Source organism: Myotis daubentonii, chromosome 21 (assembly GCF_963259705.1).
Source record: "Myotis daubentonii chromosome 21, mMyoDau2.1, whole genome shotgun sequence".
In the NCBI taxonomy this organism is placed as follows: Eukaryota; Metazoa; Chordata; class Mammalia; order Chiroptera; family Vespertilionidae; genus Myotis; species Myotis daubentonii.
This window is the reverse complement of record NC_081860.1, coordinates 2,503,164-2,521,810: the sequence shown is the minus strand read 5'-3', so window position 1 is coordinate 2,521,810 and position 18,647 is coordinate 2,503,164. Positions and strand designations below refer to the sequence as shown.

At 43.3% G+C, this 18,647-nt stretch overlaps 1 protein-coding gene and 2 pseudogenes across 1 annotated transcript; all 3 read left to right on the top strand.

The window, feature by feature from the left end:
- Positions 1–259: 259 nt before the first annotated feature.
- On the top strand, positions 260–5,759 carry LOC132222911 (microfibrillar-associated protein 1-like; annotated as a pseudogene).
- Positions 734–2,328, top strand: LOC132222994 (serine/threonine-protein phosphatase 2A 56 kDa regulatory subunit gamma isoform-like). Its single transcript, XM_059678391.1, has one exon. It carries the CDS (start codon positions 799–801, stop codon positions 2,311–2,313), a length of 1,515 nt encoding a protein of 504 aa, XP_059534374.1. The 5' UTR covers positions 734–798; the 3' UTR covers positions 2,314–2,328.
- On the top strand, positions 2,503–4,529 carry LOC132222992 (WD repeat-containing protein 70-like; annotated as a pseudogene).
- Positions 5,760–18,647: the final 12,888 nt, after the last annotated feature.

The following is an 18,647-nucleotide window of genomic DNA, read 5'->3' as shown; positions in this document are numbered from 1 at the left end:
GTATTAAACATTGCATGTGTTTATAGGGATAAAAAAAAACCTAGAATTTTCATTATTGTGTGTAACTGGGAAGCAAAGCAAATGACTATTGTAGATCACAGTTTTGCATATCTTCAAAAGCAAAACACTCACCTACAACGTAACATTTACATAAGTAAAACATACAGTTATAGACAGAACCTGGCTGGAGGTCCTGGCTAGAACCTGGCTAGAGAATCTGGCTAGACTGCTGATCAACTGAACACTGTCTCGGTGTCATTCCTTCTTCGCTGATCCGTCCACACCTTTGGGAACCCCTGGACCTGCTGGGGTTGGACCCCAACAATTGGCGCCCAACGTGGGGCACGAACCCACGACCCTGAGATTAAGAGTCTCATGCTCTACTGTTGATAGCTGTTTACTACTTGGAATCAGGGAAGTGCCCAGAGTCCTGCCGCTGCCATGAACATGTCGGCCCCCAGCTCACTCATGAATCAGCGGCCCATTCAGTCCACGGCCTGGGCCTTCCCGGTCCGCAATGAGCAAGGTGAGATTTCAATGGAGAAAGTGAAACGTTATGTGTCGGGAAAGAGACCAGACTTTGCCCCTATGGAGTCCTCAGATGAGGAGGATGAAGAATTTCAGTTCATTAAGAAAGACAGGCGGAGAGACGCCGCCACCGCCAGGGCTGCCTCAGCCTCTGGGAGCCTGGAAAAGGGGAAGCGGGAGCGAGCGAACGGCTCAGTCCCCTGGGCGGCTGCACTACTGCTGCTGAGGGGCCGGCAGCTGGAGCGGTGGCGGCGGCGGCCCGCACCAGCCATGCCGAATAAAAACAAGAAGGAGAAAGAAGTACCAAAAGCAGGAAAAAGTGGAAGAGGTTCAAAAGAAGCACAAGACACCATAGAACCAGAGATTTCCAGCAGGAAAAGCAGCGTTGGTTCTGTCTCGTCTACAGTATCTAGTAAAATTAAGGTGCCAGCCGTTCAGCCCATAGTGAAGAAACACAAACGGCAAAGTTCCTCCAGGTTTAGCGCCAGCAGTGATAGAGAACTTCAAAAACTACCATCTTTAAAAGATGTTCCTCCTCCTGAACAAGAGAAGCTTTTTATCCAGAAGTTATGTCAGTGTTGTGTCCTCTTTGACTTTGTTTCCGATCCACTAAGTGACCTAAAGTGGAAGGAAGTAAAACGAGCTGCTTTAAGTGAGATGGTGGAATATATCACCCACAATCGGAATGTGATCACAGAGCCCATCTACCCAGAAGTGGTCCATATGTTTGCAGTTAATATGTTTCGAACATTACCACCTTCCTCCAATCCTACGGGAGCAGAATTTGACCCAGAGGAAGACGAACCAATGTTAGAAGCAGCCTGGCCTCACCTACAGCTTGTTTATGAATTTTTCCTAAGATTTTTAGAGTCTCCAGATTTCCAACCTAATATAGCGAAGAAATATATTGATCAGAAGTTTGTATTGCAGCTTTTAGAGCTCTATGAGAGTGCGGATCCTCGAGAGAGAGATTTTCTGAAAACGACCCTTCACCGGATCTACGGGAAATTCTTAGGCTTGAGAGCATACATCCAAAAGCAGATAAATAATATATTTTATAGGTTTATTTATGAAACAGAGCATCACAATGGCATAGCAGAATTACTGGAAATACTGGGAAGTATAATTAATGGATTTGCCTTACCACTAAAAGAGGAGCACAAGATTTTCTTATTGAAGGTGTTACTACCTTTGCACAAAGTGAAATCTCTGAGTGTCTTCCACCCCCAGCTGGCGTACTGTGTCGTGCAGTTTCTGGAGAAGGACAGCACCCTCACGGAACCAGTGGTCATGGCACTGCTCAAATACTGGCCAAAGACTCACAGTCCAAAAGAAGTAATGTTCTTGAATGAGTTAGAAGAAATTTTAGATGTGATTGAACCATCGGAATTTGTCAAGGTCATGGAGCCGCTCTTCTGGCAGTTGGCCAAGTGCGTCTCCAGCCCACACTTCCAGGTGGCAGAGCGAGCGCTGTATTACTGGAACAATGAGTACATTATGAGCCTCATCAGTGACAACGCAGCCAAGATCCTGCCCATCATGTTCCCGTCCTTGTACCGCCATTCAAAGACCCACTGGAATAAGACAATACATGGCTTGATATACAACGCACTGAAACTCTTCATGGAAATGAACCAAAAACTATTCGATGACTGCACCCAACAGTTTAAAGCAGAGAAGCTGAAAGAGAAGCTAAAAATGAAAGAACGAGAAGGAGCATGGGTTAAAATAGAAAATCTAGCCAAAGCAAACCCCCAGGTACTAGAAAAGAGTAACGCTTCTTGAAACCATCTAGGGTGTGACTGAAGGTTTTTATAAGTTAGGCCTGTGGCTTCGTCATGGGAAGGAGGGGCATCGCATTCACTAACATTGTTTATGAAAATACCCATAAAAGAAAAATACTTTCCAAAAAAAGAAAGAAAGAAAGACAGACAGACAAAGCCTCAGCGCCCTCGCAGCTGTGTGGACTGCCGCTGGCTCTGCGGCAGGTGGAGGCGATGGAGCGCCCAGGGCCCAGCGAAGGTGCTGAGACGTCGGGGCCAGACCCGCAGCTGGTGGTCACCATGGGCTACACAGGGTTCGGGGAAAAAGCTCGTACATTTGATTTGGAAGCAATGTTTGAACAGACTCGAAGAACAGCTGTGGAAAGAAGTCGGAAAACACTGGAGGCAAGAGAAAAAGAGGAAGAAATGAACAGAGAGAAAGAATTAAGAAGGCAAAATGAAGATATTGAACCTACATCTTCAGGCTCAAATGTGGTCAGAGATTGCTCTAAATCATCTTCCAGTGATACAAGCAGTAGTGGAAGTGAAGAGAGTTCTGATTCCTCTGATGATGAGTTGACTGGCCCTCCTTTACCCCCTACCATGGCAGAAGAACCTGTTGATCGATGGAGCAAACTATTGGTCGTTTACCTCCACCTCTTCAAGAGGAAGATGGTGATGACGATGATGATGGTGGTGGTGATTCCGAAGAGGAAAATCCTGTTCAAAAGATCCCTGATTCTCATGAAATGCTAAAGCATGGCACTAAAACAGTTTCTGCTTTGGGTCTGGACCCCTCAGGTGCCCGCTTGGTGACAGGAGGATACAACTATGATGTTAAGTTTTGGGATTTTGCTGGAATGGACGCTTCTTTTAAGGCCTTTCGATCCCTTCAACCCTGTGAATGCCATCAGATCAAGTCATTGCAGTATAGTAAGACAGGAGACATGATTCTTGTTGTATCCGGAAGCTCTCAAGCCAAAGCGATTGACAGAGATGGTTTTGAAGTAATGGAATGTATAAAAGGAGACCAGTATATTGTGGACATGGCCAACACCAAGGGTCACACAGCAATGCTTCATACTGGCTCATGGCATCCCAAAATAAAGGGAGAATTTATAACTTGCTCAAATGATGCGACTGTGAGGACATGGGAAGTTGAAAATCCAAAGAAACAAAAAAGTGTGTTTAAACCACGGACGATGCAGGGTAAAAAAGTGATTCCCACCACGTGCACATACAGTAGAGATGGAAACCTCATAGCAGCTGCCTGCCAGAACGGAAGCATACAGATCTGGGACCGGAATCTGACAGTTCATCCTAAATTCCACTACAAACAGGCTCATGACCCGGGTACAGAAACTTCTTGCGTGGCTTTTTCCTATGATGGTACTGTCCTTGCCTCTTGTGGAGGTGATGATACATTAAAATTATGGGACATCCGATAGTTTAATAAGCCACTTTTTTCAGCCTCGAGTCTTCCCACCATGTTTCCAATGACTGACTGCTGTTTCAGTCCAGATGATAAACTCATAGTAACCAGCACATCTGTTCAAAGGGGATGTGGCAGCGGCAAACTCCTTTTCTTTGAGCGCAGAACTTTCCAGAGGGTGTATGAAATAGACATCACGGATGCGAGTGTGGTCCGCTGCCTGTGGCATCCAAAGCTGAACCAGATCATGGTGGGAACTGGAAACGGGCTGGCGAAAGTCTATTATGGCCCCAACAAGAGTCAGAGGGGAGCAAAATTATGTGTGGTCAAAACCCAGCGGAAGGCGAAGCAAGCCGAGACTCTGACCCAGGACGACATCATCACCCCTCACGCCTTGCCGCTGTTCCGTGAGCCCCGCCAGCGGAGCGCCAGGAAGCAGCTGGAGAAGGACAGACTGGACCCCCTGAAGTCGCACAAGTCCGAGCCTCCTGTGGCGGGCCCAGGTCGTGGCGGCCGGGTGGGAAGCCACGGCGGCACCCTGTCCTCATACATCCTGAAGAACATTGCTTTGGATAAGACGGACGACAGCAACCCCCGGGAGGCCGTCCTGCGCCACGCCAAGGCCACGGAGGACAACCCACACTGGGTTTCTCCAGCCTATTCCAAGGCTCAGCCCAAAGCCATGTTTGCACAAGTTGAATCTGATGATGAGCAAGCAAAGAATGAGCCAGAATGGAAAAAACGTAAAATCTGAAGAATCTCATATGAGAGCTGTTTGCATGAGGGGGAGCATATTGAACAGGTGTATTTTTTTAAATGCAATGAAAAATACATTTATTTTTTTTGAGCAAAACAAAAAAAAAGGAAGGAAGAAAGCCAAAGAACAAGAAGCAGAGCCTGAGGAACAGGAGGGGGGTTCATCCAGCGACCCCCGACGACGGCGGTTGCAGAACCGTATCAGTGAAGATGTGGAAGAGAGATTGGCTCGACATCGGAAAATAGCGTAACCTGAAGTCGTAGGGGAAAGTGACTCAGAAGTAGAAGGAGATGCTTGGATATGGAACGAGAAGACAGCAGTGAGGAAGAAGAGGAAGAAATGGATGATGAGGAAATAGAGCGGCGCCGTGGCTTGACGCGTCAACGAGCACAGGAGAGACACAATGAAGAGATGGAAGTCATGGAAGTGGAAGATGAGGGGCGTGATGGGGAGGAGCCAGAATCAGAGTCCGAGTGTGAAGAGTAAACAACAGTGAAGAGGAGATGGAGCCTCGCCTTAAGCCGGTCTTCATTTGAAAGAAGGACCGAGTAACAGTTCCAGAACGTGAGGCTGAAGCATTGAAACAGAAGGAGCTGGAGCAGGAGGCTAAATGCAGGGCTGAGGAGAGGCGCCAAGTGTACACTCAAGATTGTAGAAGAGGAGACCGAGGGAGAGCTGGAGGAAAACAAGTGCTCCCTGGCTGCACTGGATGCACTGAATACTGACGATGAAAATGGTGAGGAGGCAGATGAGGCATGGAAAGTTCGAGAACTAAAGAGAATCAAGAGGGACAGAGAAGATCGAGAAGCGCTTGAGAAGGAGGAAGCAGAAATTGAACGCATGCGAAACCTCACTGTGGAAGAGAGGCGAGCTGGGCTTCGTGCAAATAGCAAAGTTATTACCAACAAAGCTGTTAAGGGCAAATACAGGTTCTTACAGAAGTATTATCGCCGGGGTGCCTTCTTCATGGATGAGGATGAAGAAGTATACAAGAGAGATTTCAGCGCACCTGCCCTGGAGGATCATTGCAACAAAACAATTCTTCCCAAAGTCATGCAGGTCAAGAATTTCGGGCGCTCTGGTTGTACCAAATATACCCACCTTGTGCATCAGGACACCACCTCATTGATTCAGCATGGGGCCAAGAGAGTGCCCAGAACACAAAGTTCTTTAAACAAAAGGCAGCTGGGGTACGAGATGTATTTGAACGGCCATCTGCCAAGAAGCGGAAAACTACTTAAAGGTCAACTACTTATTCTTCCAGCTGTGGGACACAAGGGCTATCAAACTCTATTGCATGTTTATACATTGAATTTTGAATTTTGGGGCAGTCTTACAGTTAGACATCAATCTAGTTGTAAAGCACTGGTAGAGTCCTGCTCTATCTTGAAATTAAATGAGGAAAACTGGGTCTACAAAGTCATTAGAGAAAAATATTATCTATGTCTTTACATACATACATTTGGATTTAACTTTAGCAATTGTGGGAAATAGTGGTTTTTTAAAAAAATGTTATGATTAATATAATCCCATGAATAACAAAATAATATCTTTTAAAATCTTGTAGCCCTCTCTAGATGTTTCCTTCTGTTTTTTATGTACACTTACAAATGCATGCTTACTATAAATATAGATTATGTATATTCATATATAATACCTAGTTAATGCAAAAAAGCAACAAATGAATGAATAAAGGAACAATAAAGACATAAGACATATAGAAACCAATAGCAAAATGACAAGCTTAAACCCTACCTGATTACATTAAATTACATTAAATGTAATTTAATTAAATGTAAAAAAAAACAAACAAAAAAACATACAGTTATATAAAGAACCGAACACAGTACTTTCAGAAAATTTCTTTATAACACCCTAAACATGGAAATAACAAAAACCATAGACAGATTAATAGATAAAGTTTTTTTTTAATTAAATCTTTATTGTTCAGATTATTACATTTGTTCCTCTTTTTTCCCCCCATAACTCCCCTCCTCCCAGTTCCCGCCCCACCCTCCGCCCTCACTCCCCACCCACTGTCCTCATCCATAGGTGCATGATTTTTGTCCAGTCTCTTCCCACATCTCCCACACCCCTTTCCCCCCCAAGAATAGTCAGTCCATTCCCTTTCTATGTCCCTGATTCTATTATGATCACCAGATTATTTGTTCACTTGATTCTTGGATTCACTTGTTGATAGATGCATGTTTGTTGTTCATAATTTGTATCTTTACCTTTTTCTTCTTCTTCCTCTTCTTAAAGGATACCTTTCAGCACTTCATATAATACTGGTTTGGTGGTGATGAACTCCTTTAGCTTTTCCTTATCTGTGAAGCTCTTTATCTGACCTTCAGTTTTGAATGATAGCTTTGCTGGATAAAGTAATCTTGGTTGTAGGTTCTTGGTATTCATCACTTTGAATATTTCTTGCCATTCCCTTCTGGCCTGCAAAGTTACTGTTGAGAAATCAGCTGACAGTCGTATGGGTATTCCCTTGTAGGTAACTGAGTTTCTTTCTCTTTCTGCTTTTAGGATTTTCTCTTTGTCTTTTGCTCTTGGCATTTTAATGATGATGTGTCTTGGTGTGGTCCTCTTTGGATTCCTTTTGTTTGGGGTTCTCTGCGCTTCCTGAACCTATAAGTCTATTTCTTTTAGCAGGTGGGGGAAGTTTTCTGTCATGATTTCTTCAAATAAGTTTTCAATATCTTGCTCTCTCTCATCTTCTGGCACCCCTATAATTCTGATGTTGGTACGCTTGAAGCTGTCCCAGAGGCTCCTTACACTATCTTCGAATTCTTTTTTCATTTTGCTTTTCCAGTTGGGTGTTTTTTGCTTCTTCGCATTTCGAATCTTTGACTTGATTCTTGTGCTCCTCTGGTCTGCTGTTGGGTGTCTGTACAATATTCTTTATTTCAGTCCATGTATGCTTAATTTCTAGTTGGTTCTTTATCACAATATCGAGGGTCTCATTAGATTTCTTGAGGATCTCACTACATTTATCGGCGGTCTCACCAGTCTTTTCGAGGTCCTTACTAAGTTTATCAGCAGCTTCTAGACAGTTCTTGAGAGACCTTAAAAGTGTGGTTTTGAGCTCTATATCTTCCATTTCTGTCATTTGCATCCTGTTTCTTTGTCTCCGCATTTTTTTTATCTTTTCTTGGTGCACCCCCTAGTGGTCTTTGTGCGCAGTCTTGTTGTAGTTAAGCCTTGATTGTTGTTGGTCGGCAATACCGGGGGTGATTTGACCTTCAGGCTAACTGGCTATGCGAGTCAGCTGTGTCTGCAGTGGGAGAGCTTCTATGCTGGATCCCTAGGACGGTGCTAATCTAGCGTTTGCCTGAGGCTATCCGGCAAATGGCTCTGCGCAGGGCTTGGGCGGGGTGGGTCCCCGGGGATCTGAGTATTTCACTTCAGCACTGCACCTCCTCTGAGTCTGGGTATGATATTCTCTTTCCTCCTAGTTGTAGAATTTCTACTCAGCCAGCCTTCCTGTGGTTCTGGATGATGTCCGTTCTGTCTTTTAGGTGTACCCTTGAATTGGTTGTTCGAGGCAGCAATCTCCGGCGTTAACCTATTCTGCCATCTTGGTTTCTCCTCTGGATAAAGTTTTTATACACAGAACACAATACTACTCAGCAATAAAAAATAGCATTTCACATAAGCATTATTGTTCAATCTCAAAATAACGGTGTAGCATGAAAGAGACCAATATTTGTGAAAGAATAGACACTTTATAGCGCTTACAATATTATGGAAAATATGAACTAATCGTGTAAAGGAAGGAAAATCAATGAATGCATTTAGGGATGGGGAAGGCAGAAGACAGATTATAAAAGGCAGGAGGTAAATATAGGGTGTGCTAAAGTAGCTTTAGAGTTGTATGGAAATTAATTCAATAATAAATAAATAATAATACAAGTATACATTCTTCCCTGGCCATTGTCCTTCAGTTGGTTGGGCACCAACCCTTGCCCTGAAAGGTCACTGCTTCCATTCCAGAACAGGGAACATACTTGGCTGGATGCCCTGTAGGTGGCATACAGCTATTTGATGTTTCTCATGTCATCATTTCTCTCTCTATCTCTCTCCCTCTCTCTCTCTCTCTCTCTCTCTTTCTCTCTTCCCCATCCTCTCTTTTTAGAAAGTCAATGAATATATTTTTAAATATATAAAATATTTATTTAAAATAGAGAGTAAGCTCTTTGTTTTATATACTCACTTCTGTAACTCTGCTTTTGCCCTAACCTGTATATGGGTGAGAGATAAATTTATTTCACATATGATGGTTTTAAAGTTTGATCCATTTCTCCAAGCTCAACAAATAGTACACATTAGAAAAGTTCATTTTGTTGCATGTCAGTTATAAATATATCTAAATAAAGCCTTAAAAAGTGCTTCCAAATGAAGCCCTAGATATCTCTATCTTGCTAGAAAATTAAAACGGGACCCCTGAATGGGCTCTACCATCTCTCTCCTAATTTCCTGGTAGGACCAGCCTTGCCTCATTGGCAGCAAATTTTGCAAGCAGTGAAGACTATTGACATCGGAATCAATGAGGATGTTGACTGGTGACAAAAGACACATTCTTGGACTGAGTAGAGGATTATCCTTCCTCTAGCTTTGAGATTTTGATATCAGAAAACTTTGAGGTGAATGCCCTAGATCCGTGGTCAGCAAACTGCGGCTCGTGAGCTACATGTGGCTCTTTGGCCCCTTGAGTGTGGCTCTTCCTAAGCATTAGGAGTACCGTAATTAAGTTAATAGCAATGTACCTACCTATATAGTTTAAGTTTAAAAAATTTGGCTCTCAAAAGAAAATTCAATTGTTGTACCGTTGATATTTGGCTCTGTTCACTAATGAGTTTGCCGACCACTGCCCTAGATGGTCCAGAGGAATCCAAAACTCTGTGAGTTTATTTTTTCTGCCAATGACTTCAGCCACAGGAACATTTTGGAAGCCCTGAGAATGACTGTATGCAAAGATCACAAAGCCAAAAACCATTGATCAAATGTGGAATACATTCATAGGAGGCACTTTTCATGTAATGCAATCTTTCCCACTCACTATGACTACAGTGTTAGGTCCTAGTCGTGGTTCTATTTAAACCTCAGAGCCATACAAAAAAATGAAACCATGGTATGACATTTCATACATCTCAGCGCATGCCGGCTTGGCAGTATGTGGGGAAGAATTCCCCAAAACATCGTTGGGAATTATGTAATACATACTGTGGCCAGAGATTATAATTAATATTGTCCACAGAAACACAACAAAGGACTTCTTTCCAGGGTGACCGTTAACTTCACCATTAATAGAGAGCCGCGGCTGCAAATTAGAACCAGTTATGCAGACATTTTTCCATGGCCTTGGGCAGCAATTCAAAAAAAGGCAATATTGGAGAAATAGTGATTTTCTGTCATTACTATGTGCCTTCCAAACCACAGAAAGTTTAGGACCCCATCATATCTGCTCACCTCTCCATGCTGAGAGATCACAACTTTCTTTCTAGTCATCCCAGGCACTGAATATGAGCCCCAAAATTAAAGGGACAAACAAAAAAAACACTTTTACTGAAAGATCATAAACCAGGACAGAGGACAGCAAGTGGTTTGTAAGTTGGTTAGCTAGAACCGGAAACAATTCATCACAGCTTAATGTGAGAACCACAATGTCCCTGAGAGGGTTAACACTTTTTAGCTGAGGATGAGTATTCTGGATGAAGCCTGCGTCAGTTGCACTCCCTAGTCAGAGATAAAGGAATGAATACACTGCCAACAGCTCAGAGTAATCATAATTGTGTCAAGAACAAGTGAGAACACACAATTCATTTCCCCTGAGCACACAGGGTTTGTGACTGATGCACATGCTTCAGGTGAGCCAGGTGTTAAAGGTAAAATCTCTTCAGCCACAAATACTCGCTGTGACATCAATACGATAGTAGGTCTGTGCATGTTAGCAAGTGCAATGCAGCTCCTTCAAGTCTCGCTTGCATCTGAAACTTATGATGAATATAGCAGAGTGTATGTGCCATTAAAATGAATTTAAATTCAGGTAAATGTTCCACAGAGAATCTCCTTCAGTGTTATTATTCTAAGTGAAAAATATAAAGCATTCCCTGCACATTTCAGATTTTCTCCAGTGTGAACTCTCGGGGGTATAAGCAGGTAGGTTTGTGGCTAAAAGATTTTCTGCATTCACTACACTCATGAGATCTTTCCCCAGTGTGACCTCTGTGGTGTTCCATGAACTTACATCATTGGTTAAAGTACTTCCCACAATCACTACACTCACATAGATTTTCTCTATTGTGAACTCTCATGTGGTTAAGGGGTTAATATAGCACCTCAAATACTTCCCACCACACACTATTTTAAAAAATATATATTTTATTGATTTTTTTACAGAGAGGAAGGGAGAGGGATAGAGAGCTAGAAACATTGATCAGCTGCCTTCTGAACACTCCCCATTGGGGATGTGCCTGCAACCAAGGTACATGCCCTTGACTGGAATCAAACCTAGGACCCTTGAGTCCGCAGGCTCACACTCAATCCATCAAGCCAAACCGGATAGGGCCCACCACACACTATTTAAACCATTTGTCTCCAGTGGGAATTCGGAGATGTTCAGACAAGTGAGACCTCCAATTGCAAGATTTCCCACAATCACTACATTCATTTAGCTTTTCTTCATTGTGAACTCTGTGGTGTTTAGTGAGGTGAGAGCTTTGATGAAAGTACATCCCACATACTCTACCCTCATACAGTTTTTCTCCAGTGTAAATTCTTTGATGTTGAGTCAGGATAGAGTTATGACTGAAGGAATTCTACGATCAGTACATTCATATGGCTTTTTTTAGTGTGAACTCAGTGGTGATCATTGAGGTCAGGTCTTTGGCTGAAATATTTCCCCCATTTACTAAAATCATACTTCTTTTCTTTACTGTGAATTCTCTGGTATTGTATGAGGGTAGACCTTTGATTGAAGGACTTCCCACATTACTACATTCATATGGCTTCTCTTCAAGGTGAAATCTGTGGTGGTTAGTGAGAACCTTTTGATGAAAGGACATCCCACATTCTCTACACTCATATGGGTTTTCTCTAGGGTGAACTCTGTGGTGGTTAATGAATTCAGACCTTCGGAAGAAGGAATTCCCACATTAACTACACACATACCTCTTTTTTTCTAGTGTGAATGGTGTCATGTTGATTGAAGCCCTTCCCCCAATCGATATATTCATATGGCTCTTCTCCAGTGTGAATTCTCCAGCGTTTCATAAGAGCAGTGCTCTCATTAAAAAAATTTCTACAACCAGTCCACTTATAGGGCTTTTATTCAGTGTAAATTCTCTTAATTCTAATTAGATTAAAGGTTATCCTAAAAACTTTTCCATTTTATACTCATAATTCACTTCTCCAGAGCAGACACCCCGCTGTTGAACAACTTTCTGGTGTGACTGGAGCTATTTTCACAATTACCACTCTGGTGAGTACTATTTCCAGCAATAAATTCTTGTGAAATCTCACGGCCACAGTGTGAATCCTCCGTGTTAAGAGCTGCCTTGTCCTGGGGATGATATGTGATGGCTGAAAAGTATTCCTAAGTCTCCTTATGTGGGTCGAAGGCACCGAAGGTAAGGAGAAGCTGATCTGGAACTCAAATGAAGCTCTGCCCACTTCCTCTTCCCAGGGCTTCTCTTCACTAGCATCTCTCCGGTGCTGGTGAGAGTTTGCACTCAAAGAGAAGTCTTTGTCACATGAATTCCTGAAGAATGCTTCCTACACAGTGTATGCTGTTTCTACCTAAGTCAGGTGCAGGATATATTTTAACACTGAGAAACAATGCTTACACAGAAGGGCTTTCTGGCTTGCTGGAGTTGTCATAGAAGCCCTGACCAGTGACTGTCCTTCCACAGATGCACTCTGCTCAGAAGGTGCGACCTTATCTTCCATTTTCTGACAAAAACCTAAAAACAGAGAGTGATAAGGAAATGAATATTGACTGTGGTGCCATGAGGATGATCTAATAAAAAAAAGTGTGCTCCACACAATACACTGCTTTCATGCAATTGTGTGAAAGTAAGTGGTGGTGCAAGAAAGATTAATGAGAGTTTCCAGTGTCCCCAGGTCCAAGGACTAGGAAAGCTGTAAGAAAGTCCCAGAGTACCGCTATTTTAGAGGTCATAAGGGTGTGAGGCCCTGAAATCAGAGCATAATACAGTACTCCTAAGCATTTATGTAGAAATCTGTGGAAAAAAGATTTATTGAGAGCCTGGCCATCACTGCCAGAATCCATGGGATCAGGCTGCTCAGTACCCTTGCCCAGCCAATGGGGCTACATGTCCTTGAGATGACCACATTACTTCAGGACTCAATCCTCAGTGCACTCTTCTGCAAGGTACCTCATCTTTTACAGGACTTCTCCATCCTATCCCTAACTGCTGTCCTCTCTCTTCTAGTTTGTTCTTCTCCTGAGCTGCTTGGGGAAAAGTTTAGAAACCTACCTCACACAATGTCCCTCTTTTGTTCAGGACCATCCATGGGCCCAGTTTCCTGAGAAGGACAGCACAATTCCTCATGCAAAACTTTGCCTCATCTTCTTTGTTGCCTTTAGTCACAAAACAAGGCCTGGATTCCCAGATCCTCCTCACTCAGACACACTACCATGTCCTTACAAGGTGGCATTGCAGCCTGTCACCCTCCTCCCGCATCACACCCGGTCATTCACAATCGACTCACTGTTCTGGATGCTGTGACCTGGGCTACAGGACCTGAGAGGTGCCCACACCCAGGCTGGAGGGCTACATCAGGTGAGTCGGAGCCAATCTCAGTGAGCAGACAGGAGTCTGGGGGCACAGAGTCCCCATTCCCTGCCTGTTTGTTCTCAACAAGACTCATACACACCACTGCACAGGGTGACAGTCTCTGATGCCTGGACTTAAGGGAGGCCTGGTGCTCTGAAGCCTCCATCTCTGTGAACAGACCAAAGCTGTCAACTTGCCCTGACCGTGTGCACCTGGATAATATGTCCCTCCCCTGGCTTTCATTGGCTAAACCCAGCCATCATTAGGTGCATCGCCTTTTGTGTAATGTACTGTTTGAGCTTCGCAGGTGGAATTCGGATCCCAGTTTTATCAGGAATGGTGAGCTGGGTTTTTTCCTGCAGCCTTGTTTTGCAAAGCCGATGAATGAAATCACAAACCAGAAAATTGCAGCAAAAGTGTGATAAATTCACTGAAGCATTCAGACTCTCCGCATGGGGAGGGCGCCCCAATAATAGGTAGCCCATGAAGCTTTCTATCTAGGGGTATATATTTGCTACAAGCCTGCTCTCTATCATTCTCATCACCTAACTCGTTCCCTCTGTTATTATTTCCCAGCAAGGAACCCGAACTTTCCCTGTTTCTATGCCTCAGTTCACTGTTTTTGCTGCAGAACTTCCCTCGTTTCCCAGGCCTCCCACTGTGAGTCCAGTAAACATTTCATTATTTCTGCACGGTTGGTTCCTGTCATTAGGCTTGTTCAAACTGCGTGTCTGCCCCTGGAAAAGTTCACCTGCCTTTGTTTTGAATTGGAACCCTGCCCTAGGTGTCAAGCTAATGTCTCTCACAGTCACTCATTGACAACTGGGAATATTGTTATTTGGCAGCCTGAGTAATGCTGGAACTGAGAATGTTAGGCTTCAGTGCCTGGTGGCAGGGGTTACGGAGTGTTGTATAAAACTCTCTTTTTGTTTGGAGATGTTATTTCAGATTCTGTGACGCTCAGAATGCTCCTTGAGGTAAGAGTATTACTGCAATTAGTCCTGAAGCCCACAAATAGCAATGGATTTATATGAGTAATATTTTAATTGACTTTTAAAGGGAGACAAAGTGAAAGAGTAAGAGCAAAATACCGATCAGATGGCCTCTGCAAGGCCCCACACTGAGGACTGAGCTGGCCTGCTCCGCTTACTTGTGTCATCACAAGGAGTTGAACTGGAAACCTCTCTGTGAATGGGATCACGCTCAACCTATTGAGGTTGATTTTTATTTTATTAAAATATCACAACAGTATGAGAAAACACAAGCTATGAGAGAATATGCATAATCCTATCCTATTTATTTAAAAACAAAATTTGAAAAGATACAAAAGACAAAACTTTGACATTCCATACGTTGTTAGAATGTTCTTAGACAGTACACATTGTGAAGCTATGGAACTAAGAGTTTGAATGTTTACTACAGGTACCAGGACCTGGATTCAATGCTTTACATGCATGAATCCTCTCCCCAACCTGATATGGTTTAAACATCTGTCTTATAGAGAGGAAATCCAGGGTCAGAGACTCAAAGTAGATTGCCTGAGTGTAGAGTAAATAAAAGGCAAGGCTAGACGTCAAACCCATGTGTCTCTAACAGAGGTCTGGCTTCTAATGTTAGGCTCTGCTGCCTCCTAGAGAGTAGAGTTGGTACTTCATAACCATGGGGATGGGCCAGCTGCTGCAGTCCCAAAGCTTTAGTGGCTTAGCGTAAAGACAGCATCTTTCCTGTTCATACCACATGTCCACGCTGGTTCTCCTGGGACTGGCATAAAGGAGGAGCCACCATGTAGATACCTGTTGACATTATCAGAGATGGGCAGATAGGGTGGCCAGTCTCAGTGGATCCAGAGTTTTCTGTTAGTGGTGACAGGCTTCACTCCCACCACACTTCATTGGTTAAAGCACATCACAGAGCTGCAGCCAACCTCAGGGAGTCAGCAGCAGAAACTGGTATACTGGATGGGCCTCATTAAGGCGACCATATGGTGCCAACCTCTTTTGGGGTGTGCAAGGGCAAAGGAGAGGAGTGGGAACTGGTAGAAAATCACAGTGGTAACCAGTCAGGATGGTTCAGTTTCTCCTCATCTGGATGGATTTTCTACCCAAGCTGCCCAAAACCATCTCTTTCAAGATTCAAAGGAATGAACTTAAAAAAAAAAACAACACAAAAAAAGGAGTTTTGTAAGATGCCATGGGCAGCAAACTCCACACCAATTCTGAGTGTGACTTCGGGACCATCCCTGGCTGCCTGGATTCCCCTACTATGGTCAAGGTGAAGACCCACATGTTAAGAATATTTACTGGGAAGGGTACAGGGCTGTGAGCATCCCAGCATCCCTGTTCTTTGCAATTAACATCAGTCAGCACCGGCTTCCAAGTCTCCTTTCTTTTGCATGGCCCTGGTGAGTGCTCCCAGTGAGGATGATGGTGAAAAATGCTGACGTTAAATTCAGTGGTGATCCTGTGCTTTCCATTTGTTCTACGTATGAACCCGTGCTAAAGGGTCGCTGGATGGTTCTCCACACTGGTCCTATGCACTGAGCCAAACCAGTTAGGGCCCAGGCATTTTATTTATAAAACTCCAAGTAACTGAAACCATAGACTGCTCAATAAAGTGGTTATCCACAAAATACATTATTTCCTGGAAATGAAAAATTAACTATTTACATAAACAATAGTGTTGAATCTCAAAATATCTGTGTAGCATGAAGTAAGCCAGTGCTTGTTAAAGGCAATTCACCTTATACAGTGGGGCCTTGACTTACGAGTTTAATTCGTTCCGTGATGGAGCTTGTAACTCAAATTACTCTTATGTCAAATCAATTTTCACCATTACAATGAATTGAAATGCCATTACTCAGTGTGGCGTTCACTGTGATGTCCTCTGCACCAACTAGCGGTTGGGTATCTGAAGCTGGCTCGTATCCCGAATTTTAGCTTGCAACTCGAAGCAAAAATATGGCCGAGAGACAGCTCGTATCTCGAAAAACTCGTTAGTCAGGACACTCGTAAGTCAAGGCCCCACTGCAGTGCCAATAAAATTATGAAAAATATGAACTACTCTACTGTAAAGAAAGGTAAATTGATGCCTGCATGGAGGGCTGGGAAGGCAGAAAGCTTACAAAAGGGCTGGAGGTAAATATCCGGTGTGGCAAAGTAGGTTTAGAGTTGTTGGGATGGAAATAATACAATGATTAATAAATAACAACACAAATATAAACTCTCCATGGCCTTTTGTGCCTCATTTTGTTGACTGTGATCATGTTCACTGAAACCAGTGGTTTGCTTCCAGGTCAGGGCACATGCCTAGCTGAATCCCCAATAATTGGTCATACGGGAGGCAGATGATTGCTGTTCTCTCCCTCTCCCTTCCTTCAAAATTTAATAAAAATACATTTTAAAATACAGAAGACAGTTACTTGAAAAAGAGAATTAACTGTGTGTTTGGCATACTCACAACAGTCAGCCTACTTTTCCCCAAACATGGATGTGGGTAACAGAGAAGCGTATTTTACCTGTGACGGTTTCTCAGCTTTATCTGAGTGTTCAACCTCACCAAATACTGCACATTAGAAACCTGCATTCCCTTGCTCGTCATTTATGCATATGCCTAAGTAAAGTCTTAAAAGGTGGTTTCATATAAATCCTAGATATTCCTCTGTTGTTAGAAAATTAAGATGGCAACCCTATATAGACAGGACCATCTCTCTCCTCAGTTCTTGGGAGGACCAGCCTAGCCTCAGTGGCAGCAAATATTGATAAGCAGTGAAGACTATTGCCATCAGCCCAGCTGGCATGGCTCAGTGGTTGAGCATCGACCTATCAATCAAGAAGTCAAGGTTCAATTCCTGGTCAGGACACATGCCCAGGTTGTTGGCTCGATCCCCAGAGCAGGGCGTGCAGTAGGCAAGCGATCAATGATCCTCTCTCATTGATATTTTGCTCTCTCTCTCCCTTTCTCTCCAAAATCATAAAAGTATATATTAAAAAAAACAAACAACTATTGCCATGAAACTCAACAGGAATGCTGACTGCTTACAAAAGACACATCCTGGGACAGATGGCAGGATTAACCTTCCTCTAGCTTTGACTTCTTGCCTGGTGAGCATGTACCTTATGTAAACACTCTAGAGGGGCCAGGGAATACACAATAGCATAAGGTTATTTTATCTGCCAATGATCTCAGCTACATGAAACAGTTTTGGAGGTCCTGAGAATGTCTGTACATAAAGGTCACACAAGCCACAGGCCCTGGGACATTCGTGGCCTTATGTTCAGAAGAGGCCCTTTTCATCTAATTTACTGCAGGCTTTCCCACTCACTATTGAAACAGGGTTTCTGTCCTAATTGTGGTTCCAACTCAGAGTCTTTCAAAAAATGACCCTAGCCTAGGAAATTCCATACTTCCGAGCACATGGCTCCTTTGCAGTACATGGAGAGCAGGTTCTCTAAACATAGCTGAAGTTTATGCAATACATATTGTGAACAGAGAACATGATTCATATCGGTCACAGAAGCAGAGCGACGTTCATAGTGACCTTTGCCCTCACCAATAATCGAGGCACTAGCCTGCAGATTAAATGCACAGTCATGTGGTCTTTATTTCAAGGCCATGGGCTGCAGTAAATAATAAGCCAATATTGGACAAAAAGTGACTTCCTGCCATTATGCTGTCCCTTCCAAACCACATAAACTTTGGGGTAAACACAACATCTATTCATCTCTGCACGCTGACGGATCACATTTGTGTTTGCAAATCATCTGTGGCCATATTGAATAAAACCAAAATTAAAGGAACAAATGTAAAAACACCTTTTAAAAAAGATCGTAAACCAGAGCACAGGAGAGCAAGGGGTTTGCGGGTTGGTGACTAAGGTTCCCCCAAATTTATCAAAACATAATGTGAGTACCACTATGATCCTGAAAAAGGTAGCAGTTCTTAGCTGAAAAGGAGTGCTTTGGATGAATCCTGGGTCAGGTCAATTTTCTAGTCATAGAGAAATGAATGAAGATACTGCCAAGAGCTTGGAGGAAGCATAATTACTTCAAGCAGAAGCGAGAACACAGAATACAGTCCCCTGAGCAGCCAGGGATGATGACCGATGTACACTCCTCAGGTGAGCCAGGTGTTAGAGGTGGAATCTCTTCAGTGACAAAGAGACGGTGACAACATTTGGGTCGTAGGTCTGGGCATTTTAAAAATTACAGTGCAGCTCCTTCAAGTCTCACTTGTATCTCAAATTTCTGAGAATCTAGCAGAGTGTACATTCCCATAAAAGGGGTTTACATACATATAAAGGGTCCCATAGAGCCCCTTGAGGGTTCTTACAATAAGTGAGAAACATAAAAACATTCCCTAGACAT